Source organism: Mixophyes fleayi, chromosome 12, assembly GCF_038048845.1.
Source record: "Mixophyes fleayi isolate aMixFle1 chromosome 12, aMixFle1.hap1, whole genome shotgun sequence".
NCBI classification, from domain to species: Eukaryota; Metazoa; Chordata; class Amphibia; order Anura; family Limnodynastidae; genus Mixophyes; species Mixophyes fleayi.
Genome location: NC_134413.1, coordinates 26,871,929 through 26,894,283, shown reverse-complemented (window position 1 = coordinate 26,894,283; position 22,355 = coordinate 26,871,929). Strand labels below are relative to the sequence as shown.

The following is a 22,355-nucleotide window of genomic DNA, read 5'->3' as shown; positions in this document are numbered from 1 at the left end:
ATTTATATAGCGCCACTAATTCCGCAGCGCTGTACAGAGAACTCACTCACATCATGTGAATGTGTTGAGTCTATTTGTGTAGCCAATTCTTATAGCCATCTCCAAACATGGAACAATCGCCTTAGTAATACATGTGAGCTCCATCCACTTCTCTACATTGTCATGCTCACCAGGAATTTGAAGGTAAATTACATAATGATGTGTCTGCGTTCATTAAGAGTGTTCAGCTTTTATTCAGGTGTAGTAAAATCACACAAAGTTAATTAAGCATAGAAAAGGTTAAACAATTATGCTTAACATTGAAATTTGAACTAATAAATGAATGATTAGTTTAGATAAGTAACAAAGTCCTTTATGTGGACAGATTGTTGCAATACATCCATCGAACTTAAGAAATAAGTGATATATTGGCTACACGCATGCAGCAACTGCTGTACGGCAATATCTATTGATGACACGTGTGGGTGGCCAAATTGAAAAGACCGATCACATGAAGGTTGGGAAATGACAGCAGTCATCTGCAGAGCAGATTTCTAGGCATGGTCTACAATTGGATGATTCATGGATATCACACTCGTGATAATGTCAGGGCAATATGTCAGTATTACCTGCTTTGTCCAGCTCTATTAAAATTAGAAACACTGTTGGGAATGTACAGTCTTATGGGTGCTCTTTTCTTTTTTTTCTCTTTGTATTTCTTTTATTAAGACCATGCATTGTTTTGTGTTTAGATTTCACAGTTCAGAGGGCCTCAGACTGGATCCATGATTCTGCCCTGTGCTGTTGGCGTTAGCATAGCTATAGACAAGATCTCTGCTGCACTTTCTAGTGCTGATGAATATGTAAGTTTCTTGTGAATATGGTATAAATGATGAAAGATGTTATAGACCTAGACTCGACTGTAAAGCTGGGTACACATCTGTGCAATTATCGTGCAGATCACATGTTTCACGGCCATTTGTTCAGATATTGGAAGTGTGTGTACGCTCCCGCGATCATTATTTTACTAAAACACATGGCATCTGTTTGGTTTTTTTTTAAACTTCCCAAAAATCAGAATCAACGATGAGACAATGTTGGACAAATGTGGTAGTGTGTACGCACTCAGGACCAGCAGTGTAGGCAGATATCTGTAGAGTGTGCACAGTCACGATCGTCTTAGCAGATGGTTATGAGAGATGAAGATCACAGATGCAATTTCCGTAACAATTTCACCAGTGATTGAAAGTCCGCACCTACACAATTTACCTTTAGATCTGACGTAAGATTGCATAGGTGTGTACCCAGCTTAAGCTTCTTATTCCCCAAACTGCATCATAATAGAACAGTTTTCTATATATTTTTGAAACATTCCCCTTTAATAAACTGTATGTATAAATCATATGTATAATTGTAATAACCTTGCTACAAAATTCACTTGAAATGTGATTAATTTAAATCACAGTGCATATTATTCCTCCTGTCGTTATGTTTACATTCTACACTTGATGATATCACTTATCTGAAGCTTTCTGGTGCAAAAATAAGCCAATATTTAAATTTTCTCCCTTTTCTTTCCTTCTAACCTATCTACTTGTGAGCTGACTTTAGTTTGTCCCAAATGAGTTTGAAAAAAAAAATAGTCTGCTACATTAGGACTTGGCAGCAGCTAACTGTTACTTTTTATTTTCTTGATACAATGTTGCTGCAGTCTGCAAGACATTTAACCCTTATTGCTACAGGGAAGCTAAAATGTTTTTATTAACCATAAGACAAAGCCTGTTTCTTGATTCACCACCGCTCCTGTGCCAAATTTTAGAGGTGGTAGAGATGAGGTGTTAAGCATGCCCACCAGAACGGCATACCTCTTCTTGTCGCCCCATTGCCTGACTTCAACAAGCAATGACTGTAGGTTGATGTCACAGTACAGAAGATTCAGTGATGGGAGGAGACGTCCCCTCTGTCCTCCGCATCCCCTTTATTCTGGATGACAGTCTCCGCACTATTCATAAAAGAACAGCAGTGTATGGAGATATGTAGCGCGTGCTTCCACTTGCAGTCATTGCTCGTGTTACCTGTGATTGTAGGCTGCAGGTGAGGGGTGGGGGGGTAGTGTTTTGGGAGTGCCTCAGGCAGCATAAGGGGCTGTGATAGACCCCTGCATAAGTCTTCAGAAAGTGAATGACTATGTAGGAAATTTCTTATTGTCAAAATAAATGATGTATCCTTTAAGTTCAGCAGTTGTAGATAGCAGGTGATTCTCACAGTACGTTATGAACTTGCGGGGTTTTCATTTGTATACACCTATCAGTCACAACATTAAAACCACTGACAAGTGAATAACAATGATTATCTCTTTACAATGACACCTGTCAAGGGGTGACATATATTAGGCAGCAAGTGAACAGTCAGTTCTTGAGGTTGATGTGTTTGATTCTCCAAAACGTCAGGTCTTGTGTGGTGTTCCTGGTATGCAGTGGTTAGTACATACCAAAAGTGTTCCAAGGAAGGGCGCAGGCGACAGGGTCATAGGCGCCCAAGGCTCATTGATGCTTTTGGGGATTCACCTGGCATAACAAATTAAACATTACATGATTTCACAATTATGTTTTCTTTGCATATTGTTGCATGCATAATCATCATAATCAACATTTATTTATATAGCACCAACAAATTCCGTAGCACTTTACAATTGGGAACAAACATTAATAAGACAATACTGGGTTATACATACAGACAGAGAGGTAAGAGGGCCCTGCTCGCAAGCTTACAATCTATGGGATCCAATTTTACACATGATAAATGCAACAACACCTCACCAAAGCTTACTTGTGCAAAGTTTTATTGTTTTGACTATTTTCGATCCAGTTACATTAATGCCAGAGAACATTGCTGCTCCCAAATGCATATGTCTGTAGTTCATTAATTTTTTTTTTCTTTTTCTTAATTCCAGGTGAGCAGCTGTGACCTGCTTGTTGTAAGTGCTGGGCAAATGTCCGTCAACAGGGCAATTGGCATCATTCAGAAGCTGTGGGCTGCTGGCATTACAGCCGAGATAATGTATGACTGGTCAGAGGTAAGTATCAGCCATTTTGTTTCAGGAATGTGAGGTAAACTTTACATTGTTACAAACATATAAGAAATGAAACAAATTATTTTTATTTATTTAGTAAAAGTTTGTTTTAGTGCAACATTTACATGGTTAAAAAGCTAACGTCCAAATAACAATAATAAAAGTAATAATAATAATACTATTAGTTGAGTCTGATAGCAGTAGGACTTGATTCACTTCTGCTAGTTATACCATGTCTGTTCATTTCTATAGATCTCTGTTTATTGGAAGCATTCTTCGCTGTGGAGATGTCACAAGATATCCTATGTTTAATTCTGTTATTTCTTTAGTCACAAGATGAACTGCAGGAATATTGCAGGCTGTCTGGGATTACATTAGCTGCTATTGTCTCTGATAAAGAAGGAAATCATATCAAGGTAAATCTGTGTAGTCCTCTGGAATATGTTAACATTCAGCATTATGAAGTTAGATGGCATTTAAGGATCACCAACTTTTGATTAAGAGAAATGAGGTCACTGACCTAAAGTTAAAAATGGATCAGTTAACTACTCCCTGTGTTGGCAGCCATTTTATGGCCTGAACCAATAGTCACGGGAATACAGCCTTTCAATCAATTTGATTGGTAGAGTCCTGTAAATGGAAAACTCATGAGCAGGATCCATATGTTTGTTAATACCCAGGGCTAGATTTACTAAACTGGGTTTGAAAGAGTGGAGATGTTGCCTATAACAACCAATCAGATTCTAGCTGTCATTTTGTAGAATGTACTAAATAAATGACAACTAGAATCTGATTGGTTGCTATAGGCAACATCTCCAATTTTTCAAACCCGCAGTTTAGTAAATATATCCCATAATCCTGTTTTATTATTTTAGTTCTGCTGCGTGTGCTAGAGTTGTTTCATACAGGGAGTAAATAATTGATAGGCTGCCTTCTCGTTAATATTGCTTTAGACCACAAAGTTGCCCCTCCACTGTGTGTAGGTTATATATGCACTTTTTTTTTTTTTTTTAATCATAAATAAATTGAAGATGAAATTTACAGGATTAGAACAGTTATTGCTTTTGCTATGACATAATATCTAAGCAATACAAATTGTATTATTACGAAGTAAAAGCAATTTGTTTAAAATGTATGCTTATATCGCATGTGTTGTGAGAAGTCCATCTCTAGATCCTGTAAGTGTAATAACTGCCAAATTAAACAAAGACAAACAGACCATTAACGTATCTGTCATTCATATCCCTCCCTGCGGACCAGTCCATCAGTCTCCTTACCTCATCACCTTAAATGAGTGAACAAAATATATCTCTCTTTGACCATTTTTCTCAAGGTCAGAGCAGAAAGTTGCCGTCATACAGTACCGTATCACCTACCAGAGAGATTGTCATGACGTCCCTCAGCCAGAGAAGTCTATTACACTAAAATACATTCATATATCCCCTTTCCTCTGATTTTTATATATTAGGGGTTTAAGTTATGCGTTTTAGTTATATACATAGAAAAAAAAATATTTACAAATAATTTGCAATAAATTGATTAAACATCATAAGCAGTGGTAACGCAATGTTAACAGCTGGGATAATGTCAATGGTGCTAATGGGACAACTGCTGCAGATTGTCCAGCCAGGTCCTTCATTTATCATTCAATGTCCACAGGCTGCACTCTAAGCTCTCCCAGCTGTTAGACTGGAGGAATGGGCAGGGCCTGATTATCCAATAGGCTGACTAGGCTGCAGACTAGGGCGCAAGGCTTTTGGGGTGCAACATTTTTGAGGTTGTAAAATTGTTACAGGGAGAGATATAAACTGAAGAGAATAGTTGTTCTACAAAGTAAAAAGAAAACATAAAAGAAGAATGTAGTAAGGTTTTAATCTTGACATAAAGGCTGAAGACATTGATTCATCTTTGGGGGGGGCACTTGAGGATGAAGATGACAACAGGTATGGGTGTGACCGCCCCCTCTACGTTCATATCTTTACCCTCAGCAGCGCTCGTTCATGACTCCATTCTGCTATACAGTTGAGATATAAATTAAAACGATGAGTGAAACAGATTGCCGTGACCTTTTTAAAAAGCTAGTTGGAGCGGAGTTTCAAAAACATGGGAACATAAACATTGGTGGGGACTGGTGCAGGAAGACAGATTTTAAATTAAGGATAAGTTAGATTTTTACCTACTGAGTATTATCCTGGCGTGGAAGGCGAGGGGGGGCGCTACTAGTTGGGAAGCGGGACTTTATTGTGGGGGAACAGAAAAACTGATTTATGTTTAATTCCCCTTTAAAGTTCTGGTGAAAATGGAGCAGGCTACACGGATATAAATAGATTTATTTTCCATAATCATTCTGCAATTTTAATGTTTTCCGTCAAGCTGTGCTGAATACATGGTGGTAGTAACACGGCCGGTTTGTTTTCCTTTAATCAGCTGAAGGCATTTGAGAAGGAACGGCAGAGTGAGAAGAGAATATTGGAGTCAGATCTTATAGATCACCTGTTGCAAAAGCTGCGGAACAAAGTGCTGGATGAAAGAAATAACAGGTGTGGATAATATGTATTTTTTTTGGGGGGGGGGGGGGATGACGACAATTGAATATAATTTTAAAAGTGACCCTTACAAAAAAATAATAGTTATAGCTTAAAACTCAATATTCTTAACATTACATTGGAGCGTCTATATAAACGGCTACCCCATATATAAGATTTGGCCCTAAGGTTTTTTTGGTTTTTTTTGGGACAGAAGAGCGAGGTAGAGAATTTATAGTAGCTTCACAGATTTTGTGCCGAGGTCGCTAACCCAAATATTAGGAGGTATGCCGATCTCATTCTCAGTAAAGACATATGGATCTTGGATTGGTGGAAAACGTGGTCGGACAATGACCACATGGGACTTCAAGTGCGATCTTCGACCATCTGCACTAAGAGTGCTTCATAAGTTCTAGGGTGTTTTTTCTTTTTCATTTATTTTTTTTATTTATATTTAGCCTAGACGGCTAACGGCCGGATACACACACTTGGCCAAATTGGAAATAGATCCAGACAGTCCATATATGGACTGCTTAAGTGCGTCACCGTTGTTTAGTATTGGTATTCATGTCATTGTGAATGTGAGTTGCATTGTCATAACTGATTGTTTATATCATTTAGAGAGATGATGGACACACTGTCTGGGCAGAGTATGAAGGGATCTTTCTGCAGCTCACAGAGTAAGTAATAAAATGGTGCATTGCTTGTATAGATTATGCTAATAAATGAGACTATGCATCTATAACAGTGGGTAGTTCTCTGGTATGCACGGCTATGATTACATTAGTCTTCCTGGTGACGGCTGTTCCCTGTTACAAACAATAGTTCTCTGTTCAAGACAACGAGAGCCATTCATTCTTCTGATTTATTTTGGTTAATGTTGGGCCACATGCTAGTTACTCATTTACCCATTGTTAATTCTACTGAAAGATCAGTGACTGTTTATATATTACTGATCTAAAACAGTGGTGCTCCACTTATTTTCTTTTTTTCAAAGCTGACCCCCGAGTGTCACCGTGCTGCTATTTTGGGAAACCCCGGATGTCAGTGTGGCGTTGGTTTAAGCACCACCAGTGTCTGTGTGGTGTTGTTTTGGGACCCACAGAGTTGTGGGTCTCTGGTCTAAAATAGAGGTGTGGCAGGCGTAAAAAGTATAAGGTTTGGGGTTGGAAGTGGGGTTTCTCCTGCATCTCCGCACTGGGGACATGGGTTGGAATTCAACCAGGGCCCTATCGGTGTGGAGTTAGTATGTTCTCCATCCCGGTAGGTTAATTGGCTGCTGACTAAATTACCCTATGTATGGAGATAGGGAATATAGGTTTGGGGCAGGGACTAATGTGAATGATGTTTTCTTTTCCTTTGATTAGCTGACCAATTAGCACATCTGTAGTGTATTCCTAAATTAGACTGACTACATCTTAGCTTCATTCTATGGGGAGACGTATGTGGGGTTAGACGTGTGTGATTTCTACACTAAGTGGGATTTTCTCACAAAGTGGATGAAAATGCACAGTTAGACAACACAGTTGGACAAACATTGGACTACATTTGACTGGATTTTACTCCCAGCAATAAGCAACATCTGCCACAGCCTATTTCAGCACTACTTGTCTATTTATATGGAATACTGCTAAGAGGTAATTCTTAAAATACCCTTGCTTTTACCCCTTTTTTCACAATGTTTCACAAATTGCTTTTCTTAGTCTCATTTCATGGCATGATCTTTAGGACTGTGTCATCTTTCACCCCTCCACCAACACACAAATTTGTTCATATTGCACCTGCATTACTCCACTCACCTCTATTTAACACCCATGAACTGTTGTCCTATTTATTATCTCTAACAAGTACAGCCTCCACCTGTCGCCAGAAAATAAAAAGCCACACATCTTACAATCCCCTTGCCTATCTTTCGCTCACTCTGCTTCTATTAGCTGGTGATATATCACCTAATCCAGGTCCCCCACACTCCTCACACACACATACATCAGAACACTACCGTTCTATAGCAAACCTCAAACACATCACCTGTCTCCCCTCTCTTCCAAAGTCCTTTAAATGTGCCCTTTGGAATGCACGCTCTGTTTGTAACAAACTTACCTCCGTTCATGATCTCTTCCTCTCATACAACCTCAACCTTCTGGCAATAACAGAAACATGGCTCATGCAATCAGACACTGCCTCACCTGCAGCACTTTCACATGGTGGCCTCCATCTCACCCACACCTCCAGACCTGAAGGCAGACAAGGAGGTGGGGTTGGACTACTTCTCTCCCCACAGTGCACATACACAGTTCTACCAAATGTCCCATCACTCACGTTCACATCTTTTGAAGTACATGCTATTCGCATTTTTAATCCATTCTCCCTACGTGTTGCGGTGATCTATCGTCCCCCTGGAGCACACCAACAATTTATTGAGGATTTCTCTGCATGGCTCCCTCACTTCTTATCTTCAGACATCCCCACCATCATCATGGGTGACTTCAACATCCCCATTGATAACCCACCTTCCAAAGCTGCTTCCAAACTACTCTCTCTAACATCCTCACTTGACCTCTCCCAGTGGATTGAATCATCTACTCATAAGGATGGCCACTGCCTTGATCTTGTTTTCTCTAGACTATGCTCAGTTTCTAATCTTATTAATACACCCTTCCCCCTCTCGGATCATCACCTTATCAGCTACACTCTCACCCCCACTGCTCTAACCTCTCTACTGTCTAACTCAACCAAGCCTCCTCATACTCGTAGAAATCTTAATTCTATTAATCTTCAACAATTTTCCACCTCTCTCCAACACCTTCTCTCCCCTATCTCTACATTCTCATCCCCTGAGATGGCAGTACCTCATTTTCACCTAACCTTAGCAACGGCCCTTGATCAAGTGGCTCCAGCGACACTTCATACTACACGTCGACTTCGATGTCAACCGTGGCACACCAAAGCAACACGAAATCTTGAACAACTGTCCCGTAAAGCAGAACGTCACTGGCGTAAATCTCGAAGCTCTAATGACTTCTTCACATATACTTCTGTCTACCACTCCTATCGAAATGCTCTGGACACTGCAAAACAAACATACTTTCAATCTCTTATCTATGCTCAGGCTTCTAACCCCAAACGCCTTTTCAATACATTTAATCATCTTCTCAATCCTCCCACCCCGAACCCTCCATCTACTATCAGTGCTCAGGATCTTGCTTCCTACTTCAAGGACAAGATTGACAAGATCAGACTAGAAATGGTATCCTCTTCCTCAACAAGCCATCAGCTCATTTCCTTCCCTCTACCCTCTGACACCCTTTCTTCATTTGACCCCACAAATGAAGAGGAAATTTCTACGCTCTTCTTATCTTCCTACTCTACCTCCTGTCCTCTTGATCCTATTCCCTCGCAAATTGGTAGATCCCTGTCTTCTGTGCTCATTTCACCTCTAACTCAAATCTGTAATCTCTCACTCTCTACTGGCATCTTTCCATCACTATACAAGCATGCAGTGATTACTCCTATTCTAAAAAAACAAAACTCTGACCCAAACTCTCTCTCAAATTACCGTCCCATCTCTCAGCTCCCTTGCCCCTCCAAGCTTCTAGAGAGACTTGCCTACACTCGCCTCACACGCTTTCTTTCTGCAAACAACCTGTTGGATCCTCTTCAGTCTGGCTTTCGTTCTCAACACTCCACAGAGACTGCGCTGACCAAGGTTGTTAATGATCTGATCACTGCTAAGACTGAACGCCATTACTCTCTCCTAATTCTCCTTGATCTCTCGGCTGCATTTGACACCGTTGACCACTCTCTTCTCATACAAACGCTGCAATCCCTAGGTCTTCAAGACACAGTTCTATCCTGGTTCTCATCTTACCTCTCTAATCGCTCTTTCACTGTTAATTTCTCTGGAGCCACCTCTGCTCCGCTTCCCCTATCAGTTGGAGTACCACAAGGCTCGGTGCTAGGTCCTCTGCTGTTCTCTATCTATACCGCTTGTCTTGGAAATCTAATAAGTTCCTTTGGCCTTCAGTATCATCTCTATGCGGATGATACCCAAATCTATCTATCCTCTCCTGATATCTCGACATCTGTGTTGTCCCGTGTAACTGACTGTCTTTCTGCCATTTCATCTTGGATGTCCTCTCGTCAACTCAAACTTAATCTTTCTAAAACAGAGTTAATAATATTCCCACCCGCCAACAAGAGCATACCTGACATTTCTATCTCTGTTGATAACATGACCATAAATCCCACCCCACAAGCTCGCTGCCTAGGTGTAATCCTTGATTCACGCCTATCCTTTGTTCCCCACATTGACTCTATATCTAAATCATGTTACATACATCTAAAGAACATTTCCAGAATCTGCACATATCTCACACAAGACACTGCTAAAACCTTAATTCATGCACTAATCATCTCCCGCATTGACTATTGCAATTCCCTCCTTACTGGTCTTCCCAAAAACAGACTCAAACCCCTAAAATCTATTTTGCATGCTTCGGCAAGACTGATTTTCCTTGCAAATAGCTATTCCTCTGTTGAATCACTCTGTATGTCTCTACACTGGCTGCCTGTCTTCTACCGAATCCAATATAAAATACTTTTACTAACCTACAAGGCCATCAACAAAGCTGCACCAACATACATCTCCTCTCTTGTCTCAAAATATCTCCCAACTCGGCAACTCCGTTCTGCAAAAGATCTGCGTCTCTCATCCACCCTCATTACATGCTCCCATTCCCGGTTACAGGACTTTTTTCGGGCTGCACCCACTCTATGGAACTCTCTCCCTCGCACAATAAGACTCTCCTCTGGTCTACAAACTTTCAAGCGTTCTCTGAAAACCTACCTATTCAGACAAGCTTATAATATTCCTCAACCACCATCTTAACCTCACTACCTTTAGCCTGTTACACAATTTCACACAAGACAACTACCCCCGGACCAACATTGTTGTGTGACAGGATCATTTAGCTTATGAGTCACCCTACCTTTGCAGTCTGGCTGGGCCAAGATGCAAAATGTATACTTAACCTCATGTGTCAATCTCCCATTGTCCCATAGATTGTAAGCTTGCGAGCAGGGCCTTCTCACCTCTTTGTCTGTTTTACCCAGTTTGTTTATTAGTTTATTACGTTTGTCCCCAATTGTAAAGCGCTACGGAATATGTTGGCGCTATATAAATAAATGATGATGATGATGATTAAATATTATCTGTAAAGGACGGCAGAATATGTAGACGCTATATAAATAAGAGTTCAGAAATAAAAATCAGCTCTCTGCAAATACCTACCCTCTCATGGTACCCTCACAAGGTAGATGATAGTGCCCTATGCAATAACAGAGAAGAGTGTGTAGGGCAGCACGGTGGCTTAGTGGTTAGCATTTCTGTCTCACAGCACTGGGGTCATGAGTTTGTTTCCCGACCATGGCCTTATCTGTGTGGAGTGTGTATGTTCTTCCCTTGTTTGCGTGGCTTTTCCTCCGGGCGCTCCGGTTTCCTCCCATGTCTGGAGCCCAACTCCAAAAACATACTGGAAGGTTAATTGGCTACTATCAAATTGTCCCTAGTCTGTGTGTGTGTGTTAGGAAATTTAGACTAAGCTCCAATGGGGCAGGGACTGATGTGAGTGCGTTCTCTGTACAGCGCTGTGGAGTTAGTGGGGCTATATAAATAAATGATGATGATTCTGAAGAGTGACAAATTTTATAAAGGAATTTTTTTATCTATTAAAAACCAAGAGAGGACAATTCTACCTTTTGCGGCTGTAAAATGCATCCAAGATAAATCACTAAGCTGAATGGAGAGCACATATATGAGCTATAGACGGCAGAACGACTAGAGACCTGCGGGCTGCATGTTGACCTTCATCTTTTCATTGAAATTTCCTTTTGTATGTGTTGACGTGAAGAGGACACAGATGGTCAGCTCTGTTTAAGCTTTGTATAGTCTCTGACTACATTGTGGTTTTATTTGACAGGTCAGTTTGAGCAGCACAGCAGTACCATAGTCCCAAGTGTCAGCATCCTCCCTCCAGAAAGGTTACCTGCCAGCATAAGACGACGTTATGAAACCCAGGTAACGTCCGCTGTGGCTAGAGACCAAATGTTTTCCTGTATTCAATTCAATGTTTGGTTTATGTGTTGCACTCAAGCTAAAGTTCACGATTTTGTGACCGCTCTGTATTTGATCTGATGTATTGTGAGGATAAACAACTTTTTCCCATTGTTATTTTATAGGACTTAGAAGTCTTAACTATGCATTAATTATGCATGTGTGCCAGTATGTGCAAAAATAGTTTCACTGTCATGAGTACAAGATGTGTCTGTGATCTTATCATGTGTGTCCTCGTTGATAAATTCTGCAGCCTCCAGTCCCCTAATGGACCAGATACATGACATATACATGACACAGATACATGACAGATACATGACAGATACATGACACAGATACATGACTTCTGATACTTCTATATAGATGCAGTGCGTGCAGTTTTCCGAACGCTCTACAGCACCTATGTTGGAATAATATAATTTTGTCATCCAACAGTTAGACACAAGTAACGGACTGGTGGTTACAGGTGGGCTCACAGTTAGCATGCAGTAATCAGCTGATTTGTGCATCACACTAGCCAGTACTATAGCTAGTAAAGCCTCAAAATTGTGCTATATTTTAAAATGTATACACGTACAATGACAATCCAGTAAACACTTTAAAATGCACCATAAAGGATCATACCTACTTATATATTTTCTTTCCTTAATGCATTTACTTTGGATGCTGCAGTTTACTTGCCCAATGTCACCATGGCCAGGCTATGAGACTGCCAACTTGTTTCTGCCAAGTCCAAAGACTGCACAAAGCAGATGGAATGAACAGCAGGAGCATATGTCACAGTTCTATCATCTACTAAATCATCTAGTACTGGCTTGGTTTCATTGATGTTATTGTGTTGAATCCAGAGAATTTCCCCTTTGACACCTCCTGTTTAAGGGGATTCACACTTATTACCGCCTATCCACCACCACCCTCCCAGGGGCGGATCTAGAGAATACTTCTACCCGGGGCGATTTAGGCCCCGCCCCCTTTTTGACACCTGAGGCTGCCGGCGGCTGCACACTATGGGCAGGTCCGTCCGGCAGTGACAGGTAGGGACAGTGTGCTGCCCGGATGTTCTGATTGTGTTTCACAATCAGAGCATCCGGGCAGCACACTGTCCCTACCTGTCACTGCCGAACGGACCTGCCCATAGTGTGCAGCCGCCGGCAGCAAGCCCCTGCTAGCCCTCCCCTGGATCCGCCACTGCACCCTCCCTAATCTTACTTTGTGATGTCATCACCAACTTGTGACCTCTGCAGCCAGTAGGGATTGGCATGGAGGTAGTTCCCAGCTGTACATGCAGCTTTTCTGATGGCTGCCAGTGGGTGTACATTAAGGCAGAATTACTCATCTCAATCACACAGATCATGTTATATTTTCCTCTTTGGGAGCAGGTTTGGTAATTACTAATCCAGTGAAATAGAATTATTAATGTCAGTGGTGAGGATCAGCGATGCGAAACCTTGCGAATTACATAAACCAAAAATACATTTCCGAGTAGGGAATGAAACCCATCCCCTTAAAGTACATTTGTCCCATACACACTGGAGGAAGATAATTTGTGATCTATACATGAAGATACAGCCGAATCTATTCACCATCAACCAGGAAGGTGCCACAGAGATGTCAGTGGTTCCTACTCAATTCTCAAAATTGCTGCCTTGCCTGAGCTTAAGCGACTGGTGTACTTTCAATGCATGTTTCCATTTCATGTATAAAATCCTAATCTTCCTACGTGTAAATTATAACTCTGCAAGTGCCCATTTATTGTTACTACTGTATTGAAAGTAATATTTTATTTGCAGATTATTTCAAAACTTCAAAGCTCCATTATAAGCTTGCAACAAAGAAATAGAGAAATAGAAATTTTGGCAGTAAGTGTTTTGTTTCTATAACTCTGTGCTACATGTTTTACGCAGTCTCGTATATATATATGGTTTATAGGCTTTATCATGTACCCCTGCTACCATGTACTACCCTTTCTCATTTCATTCTGTATATATAGAAATCCACCAATACCTACATATCATTGTCTGTTGTGTTGATCCATTTGGGGGGACAGTGATTAACACTGGGTACTTCACTTGAAAGTAGGAACAGGCATTTGTAATAGTGTGAATGGCAAGGTGGTCCCTCTCACTCAACTTTAGCTAAAGGATACAAAAAGGCATTACAAAAGTTCCCCTAAATGCAATCAAAAGGATAATCAAATGAGGATGTGCCTGACGGGTTGGGTACACTTTACCTATTACCAGTATTCCGACATGGAGAAGTCCTACAAATAAAATCCAAAATTCTGAAAAAACGATGTGAAAATAAACAGACTTTCCTTCAACCCGACGCTGGGAGCATCATGCTGGCAGCAAGTGATTCCGATTGGAGAAGTGTTCCACACTGCAGGGTGACGTCTGTCAATACAAATTTAAAGCGGTAATGTCGTGTTAAGTGTTTAAACACTTAGCCTTAGGGGTCCCCACATTGCCCCTTTAAATTTCTATTGACAGACATCACAATGACGTCAGCCTGCACTGCCGAACACTCCTTCAATCGAAATCACTTGCTGTCAGCATGGTGCTCCCATCGGAGATGTCCAGTGTCTGGTTGAAGGTAAGTCTGTTTATTTTCACATCGGTTTTCATAATTTCAGATTTTCTTTGTAGGGCTTCTCCATGTCGGAATAGTGGTAATCGTAAAAACGATTACTCCCGGTGCCTGACTGCATGTTAATGTGTACAGGCCCCTTCTTTAGTATGTTGCTATCTCAAGAGCTTTTAGCCACAGGCAGAATTCTCAAAATTCTCAGTTTTTGGTGAAGTTCTCATTTAGCTATAATATCAAATTCTACATGTCTAGGGCCCAACGCTCCCCATTCCTGTAATGGCCAACAAGTCTCTCTCCTACTCTCAATGTCGCTCCTAGGGATAGTTTAATCAGGTATGACGTAGACCAAGGAGTGCCATCAACTCATTTTTATTGATGTTTGAAAACAAATTCTGCTTTAAAATACCAGCAAAAAGAAACTTCATATTGTAAGCACTAAACAATGGTCCTTTCCTTATTATTTTAGGTAGATCTACCAAAAGAAGCTATACATAGTTTATTGTTATTGGAGGTAAGTAATGTTTATTGATGTAGCAATGCTTTAAAATAGGACTTTTATACTTTAAATCCATTTATCTTGGTCCATTGGAGGGCACTGGGTACATTGGGTATAGTGTAGTGGGGATAGGCGTGTTGATACCTAGCGCCCCCTCTTCTACACCCCACTTCCTGTTTCAGTTTAGTGCCCTCCGTGTAGGCACTTTGGGGACTGCTAGGCAGCCTCTGTTTTAGTTTTTATTTGATTTATTTTCTTGTTTCTAATTTTTGACTTTGAGACTTTGCCTCCTGTGTAATGGAGCTGGTTCACTAATTCCACAAGCAGACTGTCTGTGGTACATGCTGTGACTGAACAAATCAACGTGTATATATCTAGATAAAATCTGCTGCTTATAGAGGGTGACATCGTGGGTGTATATGCAAAATGGTGCTATATCACTAAAAACAAACAGGATATTTTATTTAACAAGGCATTGCTCTAAACTATAAAAATAGTACTGTCGTAAAACCATTAAAACAAGATGAAATAATGAACATCAGCAGGTTTAATATATTGCCGAGAGGTATCCTAAGGTTTTGTGAAGAACTGTAGGGGGCAAGTTACTGCCTCCTGTTACAGGCCAGTGTTAGTGCTTTCTTTATAGGTATTTTGCTTTTTTGTATTAGCACAGTAAGATGAACGTCAGATAATTATATCTGTTTCTCTTGTAGTGTGCCGATAAGCAAACATTCAATGCATCTGTGAAGCAGCTAATGTCTAAATTGCCAAAGCAGAGATACCTAGAGTTAATACTTGATGAAATTTCCACAATCAAAATAGAAAAGAGGTAAGTTCTTGTTTTGTGATATAGCATTTACTTTACAATTTGAATGCCTTTTATTTTGTATTGTCCGTTACTGACAAAAATGTTCCTCGTGCAGCATCACGCTGACACCTGGTGATATTGAGGTAATAGGACGGGGACACCGTCATATGACATATGAGTTCAAACTGGCTGCCTTTCCCAATACAGGTTCCCTGGGGACCAAGGCAGACAACAGTACAGCCAACGAATAGGTGATGCAGGGAAGACTGTGTTTCTAGGAAGGTGTTATCAATAAGAGTATTGCATTTTTTTGTTTTTATTTTGGGGAATAAATATTTTATTGGGATTCGGTAAAAACATTTCTAAACAATGTAAAAATAATTTCTTGTATTCTATGGCGGTCTCTGACGATGGGTATAAAGGGTCCAGGCAGGAGTTTGGCATTTATATTTTCTGAAACTACTCCCCTTCGATATACCCTCTCTGCAGGGAACTGCAGTTTCTCTGAGTGCTCACAGGAGTAGGATGCTTGTCATCAGGGCTGCCTCTGGCAGCGGTGGTTTATTTACTTCAGTTAACCTTTTCACCACCAATTGCATCCAGAAGGCCTCATGGCAAGAGTCCAAGGGCAGGAGTGGGCTGAAATGTTACCATTTGGTGTCTCCACCTCCCTCCCTACGAGGAACTGCTCCAAGAGCTTCTCTGTCACTGCTGCCACCACCAGTCTGGCCAAACCATCCTGGGCTGAATCGTCTGTGGAACCTTCCTTCTGCCTCCTCTGCTTACGCCTCAGCGAGCCAGCCAGTCAGTTCATCTGCGGTATCTCAGTCACAAGCCGTGTGACAACTCCACCCAATGAGCTGCTTAGGACCTGAAGTATAGTGAGGTCACTCCAGAACCCTCCTTAAGGTTTTCTTTACTTTAGTGGATTCTACATTCCTCCTCCACAGCTACTGCTCTGGTATCCAACCCTGTAAGGGTTTAGATTCAGAGGTGCCCTCGCAGAAGCAGTGCAAGGTGGTGGTGGACTTGACTGTGGAGGATTCCACAAGGCAGCAGGATGTGGATAATTATAGCAAGCACTAAACATTCAAGATCGTTAGGCATTGGCAGATCAATACCCTGTTTAAAACGAAGAAGAAACAATTTATTCTTATCAGTAAGAGAACTTACTGGTGAAACTATTGCCTAAATGACAGACTCTTTATCCTTGTCCTAGTGTGATAAATGGGAATCCCCACCCAAGGTGGATGCTCTCAGGTAGGGCTGCCATCAGAAATAGTGGGGCCCCAGTGCAAATTAAACAGACCAAGCCCTCTCCCTTTGTTTTTGTCCAAGGACACTTTTCTTCTGTTAACAGGTCCCAACTGTTACCTCTAAACTGCACATTGAGTGTTAATTACAGGCCTCTCCTTGGTCCTGACTAAGTTATATAGTTTGATTTGACATAAGTATTGAGTAAAAATGTTTATTTAGCATCCTAAAAGTGTATTCAATTTAAAGAAAAAGCAAACAAATACTTAGAAAACTGGTCTAAAGTAAGTTGGATATCCCCCCCTGAGGTCATTGGTTGCAGCTATAATTACTGTTAATCTGTGATATATCAATTATATTTGTGAGCAGATTCTTCTATTGCCTACCACAGCATATAATATGCAATGAATGGGATAAATGAAAAGAAGAAAATAGGGGGGGCGCACTTGAAAATATAACAACATCAAACTTAGTGAACATTTTGACAACCGAGAAGAATGCAGTCTTAGGCAGCCAGACAGCTTCTTCCAAGCCCTCAACATCGACCTTCCTGGAGCCCTAGTAAGACACAGGGCTCTATAGGAAGCTATTTGGACATTAATTATGACAGGGGTGGTGATCCCAGTGCCATCAGACAATAAGGGAATGGTGTTCTAGTCCAACCTCTGCTTAGTCCAAAGGGCAGATGATCCTTTGGGTCTAATTTGAACCTCCTGCAACTATCTGAGGTCATGGTATCCGTGGACATAGATGCTTATTTAAATGTTCCTGTCTAGTAAGGACATCCAATGTCTTAAATTCACAGTTCAGCCTTATTTCCTATTTCGGCTCCTCCTCTTGGCGTCTCGACATGTCCGCCTGCGGGTGTTCATAAAGATCAATGGTGTTCATGGCTGCTCTACTGGTATTCAAAGAGGTTACAATTATTCCTTATTGGGATCATGGTTAGGTTCATACTCATTTGTGAGAGATGGCACACATGCTAGAATCCCATGGGTGGATCATCGGGTATTATAAATCCAATCTAGTTCTTACACAGACATCATCTGGGTCTGCTGTTTGACTCCCAAAAGCAAATCTTCCCCAAAGACAAGATACTCTAGTTGCACAGACTAATGAAAAGTCTCCATCAGTCTCTAAACGGATCTGTGCATTTGGGCATAAAAATCCTGTAGAAGATAGTCTGTGCCACTTGATCCTTTGGTAGCTTAGAGTAAACAGTTGCTCCTTTGCCATTTCGTATTGAACCATGGATTCCAACCTTAGATGCTGTCACTTTAATGCGGCTTCAAGGTGAAAGCAAGGCTTCCCGTTAAAGGTGATAGCTAGAGCTAAGAGTGGTGCTTAAAGCTGTAGTCAGAGGACATCTTCTGTTGCAGGGAAATCCTCTAAAGTCTCAGTCAATCAATGCCACAGTAGTAGCATAGAAGGAGAGCTCTTGTGCTGGCAGAAACCAACAATCATGTGTAGAGTGGAACTAAATGTTCCAGCATTCTCTTCTCAGAGGAGGGTGTCACTTTACTATAAGTGCAGAGTTTCAGAGTTATTTATGTACAACCTCTATATATCCCTCCTATGGATCCTTGGTTTTCATGGTATTACAGATCTTCATATATCCACCCCACCCCAGGATAGAGCTGTCCTTTGGACTAAGTCATCCTTTCAAAGGTATTTTCTAAGTTTCACTTAAATCAGGACATTGTAAAAAATGGGATTATGCCAAGATCAATCTTCAGAGGAAGAGCGATTTCTTCACTCCTTTGTTAGGGCTCTGAATATTTATGTTTATATGACTTGATCTCTGGGTTCTCATGTTGTCCACAATATGAGTATCGGAAGGGGAGGAGTGAAGAAAATTTACATTTAAAGTGTCAAACTCCTACCTCGACCCTCTATACACATTGTCATTGTCCCCAAACTGATGCAGAAGAAAAGGATTTAACTAAAGTACAAAAGTCCTGTTATCTAGACTGTCCATGTTTGGCTAGTTTTAACATCCATTAAACACCACATAAAAATATTGTGTATACTGTGACACTTGACAAACTACATTCTCTACACCCATTGCAAATGTGGATGCTTTTTAAGTAATTCAATATTGTGTTAGTCTATGTATAGTCAAAGGCCAACTGTATTTGATGTGGCATGATGGCCATCATTGGGTGTGGTTATTGTTTGACCCACAGATATAGCCATACATGCTCTGTGATGTCTGAATGAATATATGGAAGTGCAGCTAAACGCATTACTCATCGATCTGGGTTTTTGCTGTTGTGCTGAAAATCCTGTATAATGCGTATGGGCAGCTTTAGTAATAATTATTATAGTAGATTTATAAGATACCGCACTGCTCTGAAACGCCTTACAGGGGAAAAACAGAGACATACAAGGAAGACAAAATAAATAGACATGAAAAACAAATGGCATGAAGGACCCTACTTATTAGAGAACTTACATTGGAAGAGGGCACAGCTGAAACAAGAGGAGCAAATGTAGCTCAGAGTGGAGATTGGAACAGTTGTGAGGGTGCATTAGTGTGACTAGTGTTATCGGTGATAAGGTTTCCTCTAAAAAGAGAGAGGTTTTCAAATTGTCTAAAGATGTGGAGGATGTTGGAAAGTTTGAGCGTGGTAGGGAATTCCATAAGTAGGGAGTAGCATGAGAGAAGTCTTGTAGGTGGGACTGAGAGGAGGTTACCAGAGACGAGTCAAGGCACAACTCTGAGGTAGATCGAAGAGGGCAGAAGGCAGAGCATTTTGATATGAGATTTGAATGGGTGGTGTTGTTGAGGACTTTGTAGGTAAGGGTGAGTAATTTGAATTTGATTCTGGAGAACACAGGGAGCCAGTGTAAGGATTTGCAAAGTGGTGCAGTAGATGTGGAGCGGTGAGATCGGAATATCAGTCTTGCAGCAGCATTTAGGATGGATTGAAGTGTGGCTATATGGGTGTCAGGAATGCCAGATTGCAATAGTCAATACAGAGATGATGAGAGAATGGATAAGAGTTTTGGTAGAATGTTGAGTAAGTAAAGAGTGAATTCTGGCTTTTTTTTAAGGTGGAGTCGACAGGACTGAGAGAGTCTGGATGTGAGGAATAAGGCAAAGGGTGGAGTCAGGTGACACCAAGGGAGCGGGTTCTGTTTAGACTGAGGAAATTGTGGTGTTATTGACATTGAGGGAGATTTGAGGTAGGTGGTGACTCTGGTAGGAGAGAAGATAATAAGCTCTGTTTTGGACATGTTGAGCTTTAGGTAGCTTTGAGACATCCATGAGGAGATAGCAGAAAGACAGTTACCGGAGAGAGGTCAGGGGGAGAGATATAGATTTGGGTGTCATCAGTGTAGAGGTGGTATTGGAGGCCGAATGAGCGAATTAGTGCCCCAAGAGAAGAGGTTTACAATAAAAAAAAAAAAGTAAAGGGCCAAGCAAGAACAGAGCCTTGTGGATCCCAGGAGTGGATGTGCTAGAAGTAGAAACACTAAAAGGAGTGGTTTGATCGGTAGGAAGTGAACTAGAAAAGAACTGTCACAATGACCAATGTACTGAAGGGTGTGTAGAAGAGAATGATAAATATTGTCAAAAGCAGCATAGAGGTCCAGGAGAATGAGTATGGAGAAATGAGCCTTAGACTTTGCAGTAATAGATCATTGATCACTTTTGTGAGAGCAGTTTCGGTGGAATGTTGGGGGCAGAATCCTGATTGCAGAGTGTGAAGAATGAGGGGAGAGAAAGGGAGACAGGCGCTAGTACACTAATCGCTCAAGTAGTTTGGAGGCAAAGGGGAGGAGAGAAATAGGGTGGTAGTTGGAGAGAGGCTGGAGTGAGAGATGGTTTCTTTAGAATTGGTGAGATGAGCGCATGTTTAAGAGAGGATGGAAATGTGCCAGTGGAGAGATAGAGGTGGGCATGCAGTGAAGGAGAGGGAGCGGAGAAGTTAGGAGGGAACAGGTTCTAGGGTGAGATGAGTGCAGAGACGGTCTTCAGTTACTGGAGATAATGAAGTAAGGGTGGATTGGGGAGTGTAGGTAGAGTGGGTGGAATTTGGTATGAGGAAATGTCTTGTCAAGTGGTGGTGATTTTATGTTTGAAATAGGTGGCAAAATCATGAGCTGTGGGGGAGGAAGTGCAGGTGGGCAGAGAAGTGAGTTGAAGGTGGCAAAGAGTCTCCATGAGTTAGACTGGGTGGATATTAGAGATTGAATAATTGTTTGGCAATTGAGAGGGCGGTAAGTGACAGCAACACGAAGGTGGAGAGGATAAAATAGACAGTGTGGACTTCAAAGGAAGATAAGGAGTCATTAGTAATGACAGATATTGCCTACAGCCCATTTCCAGACTGTATTATACATAACTTGTTGTTTTGTCTCTTCAGGGTACCAGTGCTTGTGCTCTACAGTTATCGAGACGATTATTACAAGTTTCTTTTTTAGCAATTACCTGCCTTCTGAGGGCGGTGCAGTCATACCTGTGACACCGTCAACCTCAAGAAACTTTGCCGTTATGGAGCTATTTAATGCCTTTTTGTATATAGTTATTAGCTGACCTATGTAACTGAAAAGTACAGTAGTAGGGTCAGGTCTACGCTGCTGGAACTTTGAACATTTCTCCAGAACCAGTGTGCCAATTCCTTTGGCTCTCTATTTACAGACACAGAAGAATGTTTGTTTTTCTTTTGTATACATTCCTGTTTAAAAAAAAAAAAAAAACCACAAAAAAAACAAAAAAAAACCACCAAAAAAACAAAAAACAATCGTCTGTGACAAAACATAAGGACCAATTGTCATCCACTCTGACAGTGAAATATTTTAATATTGGTTCTAGGATGTGCAATGAATAAACCATCTTTAATACAGATCGTTGCTCTTTTTCCATAAATGAATTGGATCTTTATCAGACAATATGGCTGGGGCTTAAAGCATTTCCTATACAAACAAATTACTAATGAGACCATTAAAGTCCTGATGTGTTATTACTTAGTGCCGCTGATAGTAAATGGGTTTATTATTATGTACATATGTTCGTAAATAGACTAGGAACAGTAATTTGTCTTCCAACCATGTCTAATGCAACACATGACATATGATGAGTTCAAACAGTTTAACAATTCCACATATGCTTGCTTAATGCAGTATGTTTTGCCTATTCACATCAGAATTGCACGGCAAGCTATTAGTGTAGGCCTAGATGTATGGTTTCTCCCTACAATTCAACTCTGATCAGATGCTACTCATGTGCCACACAAAGCTCTGGTTACACTTTGCAGCTGCTAGACTCAGTGCATAAGAAGTGCTGTCCTATGCAGAAGTTGGCGAGATTTGAAAGACTGTTCCATGAGCTAAGGCAGTGGATCCCAAACTTTCTCAGTTCAAGGCACCCTTAGGCTCTCCATAAAAAAATTTTAAGGCACCCCTAAGCCAAAATAGTTACTAAGTAATCCACTGCCTTGCTTACCACAGGCCCCCAGTGAGCTACGGCGCACAGTTTGGGAACCACTGAGCTAAGGGATACTGGGCAATTTTCT

The 22,355-nt window shown here is 41.0% G+C and overlaps 1 protein-coding gene across 1 annotated transcript in view; it reads left to right on the top strand.

Annotated features, from left to right (window-relative positions):
- Positions 1-21,686, top strand: part of EIF2AK4 (eukaryotic translation initiation factor 2 alpha kinase 4) — a 78,747-nt gene extending 57,061 nt beyond the window's left edge. Inside the window, exons 30-39 of the mRNA XM_075193399.1 lie at positions 732-842; positions 2,933-3,055; positions 3,382-3,468; positions 5,480-5,592; positions 6,199-6,257; positions 11,556-11,653; positions 13,480-13,548; positions 14,742-14,786; positions 15,485-15,600; positions 21,207-21,686. Coding sequence (XP_075049500.1) covers positions 732-842; positions 2,933-3,055; positions 3,382-3,468; positions 5,480-5,592; positions 6,199-6,257; positions 11,556-11,653; positions 13,480-13,548; positions 14,742-14,786; positions 15,485-15,600; positions 21,207-21,264 — 879 coding nt within the window. The 3' untranslated portion in view covers positions 21,265-21,686. The remainder of the gene's footprint in view (positions 1-731; positions 843-2,932; positions 3,056-3,381; positions 3,469-5,479; positions 5,593-6,198; positions 6,258-11,555; positions 11,654-13,479; positions 13,549-14,741; positions 14,787-15,484; positions 15,601-21,206) is intronic.
- The last annotated feature ends 669 nt before the right edge of the window (positions 21,687-22,355 follow it).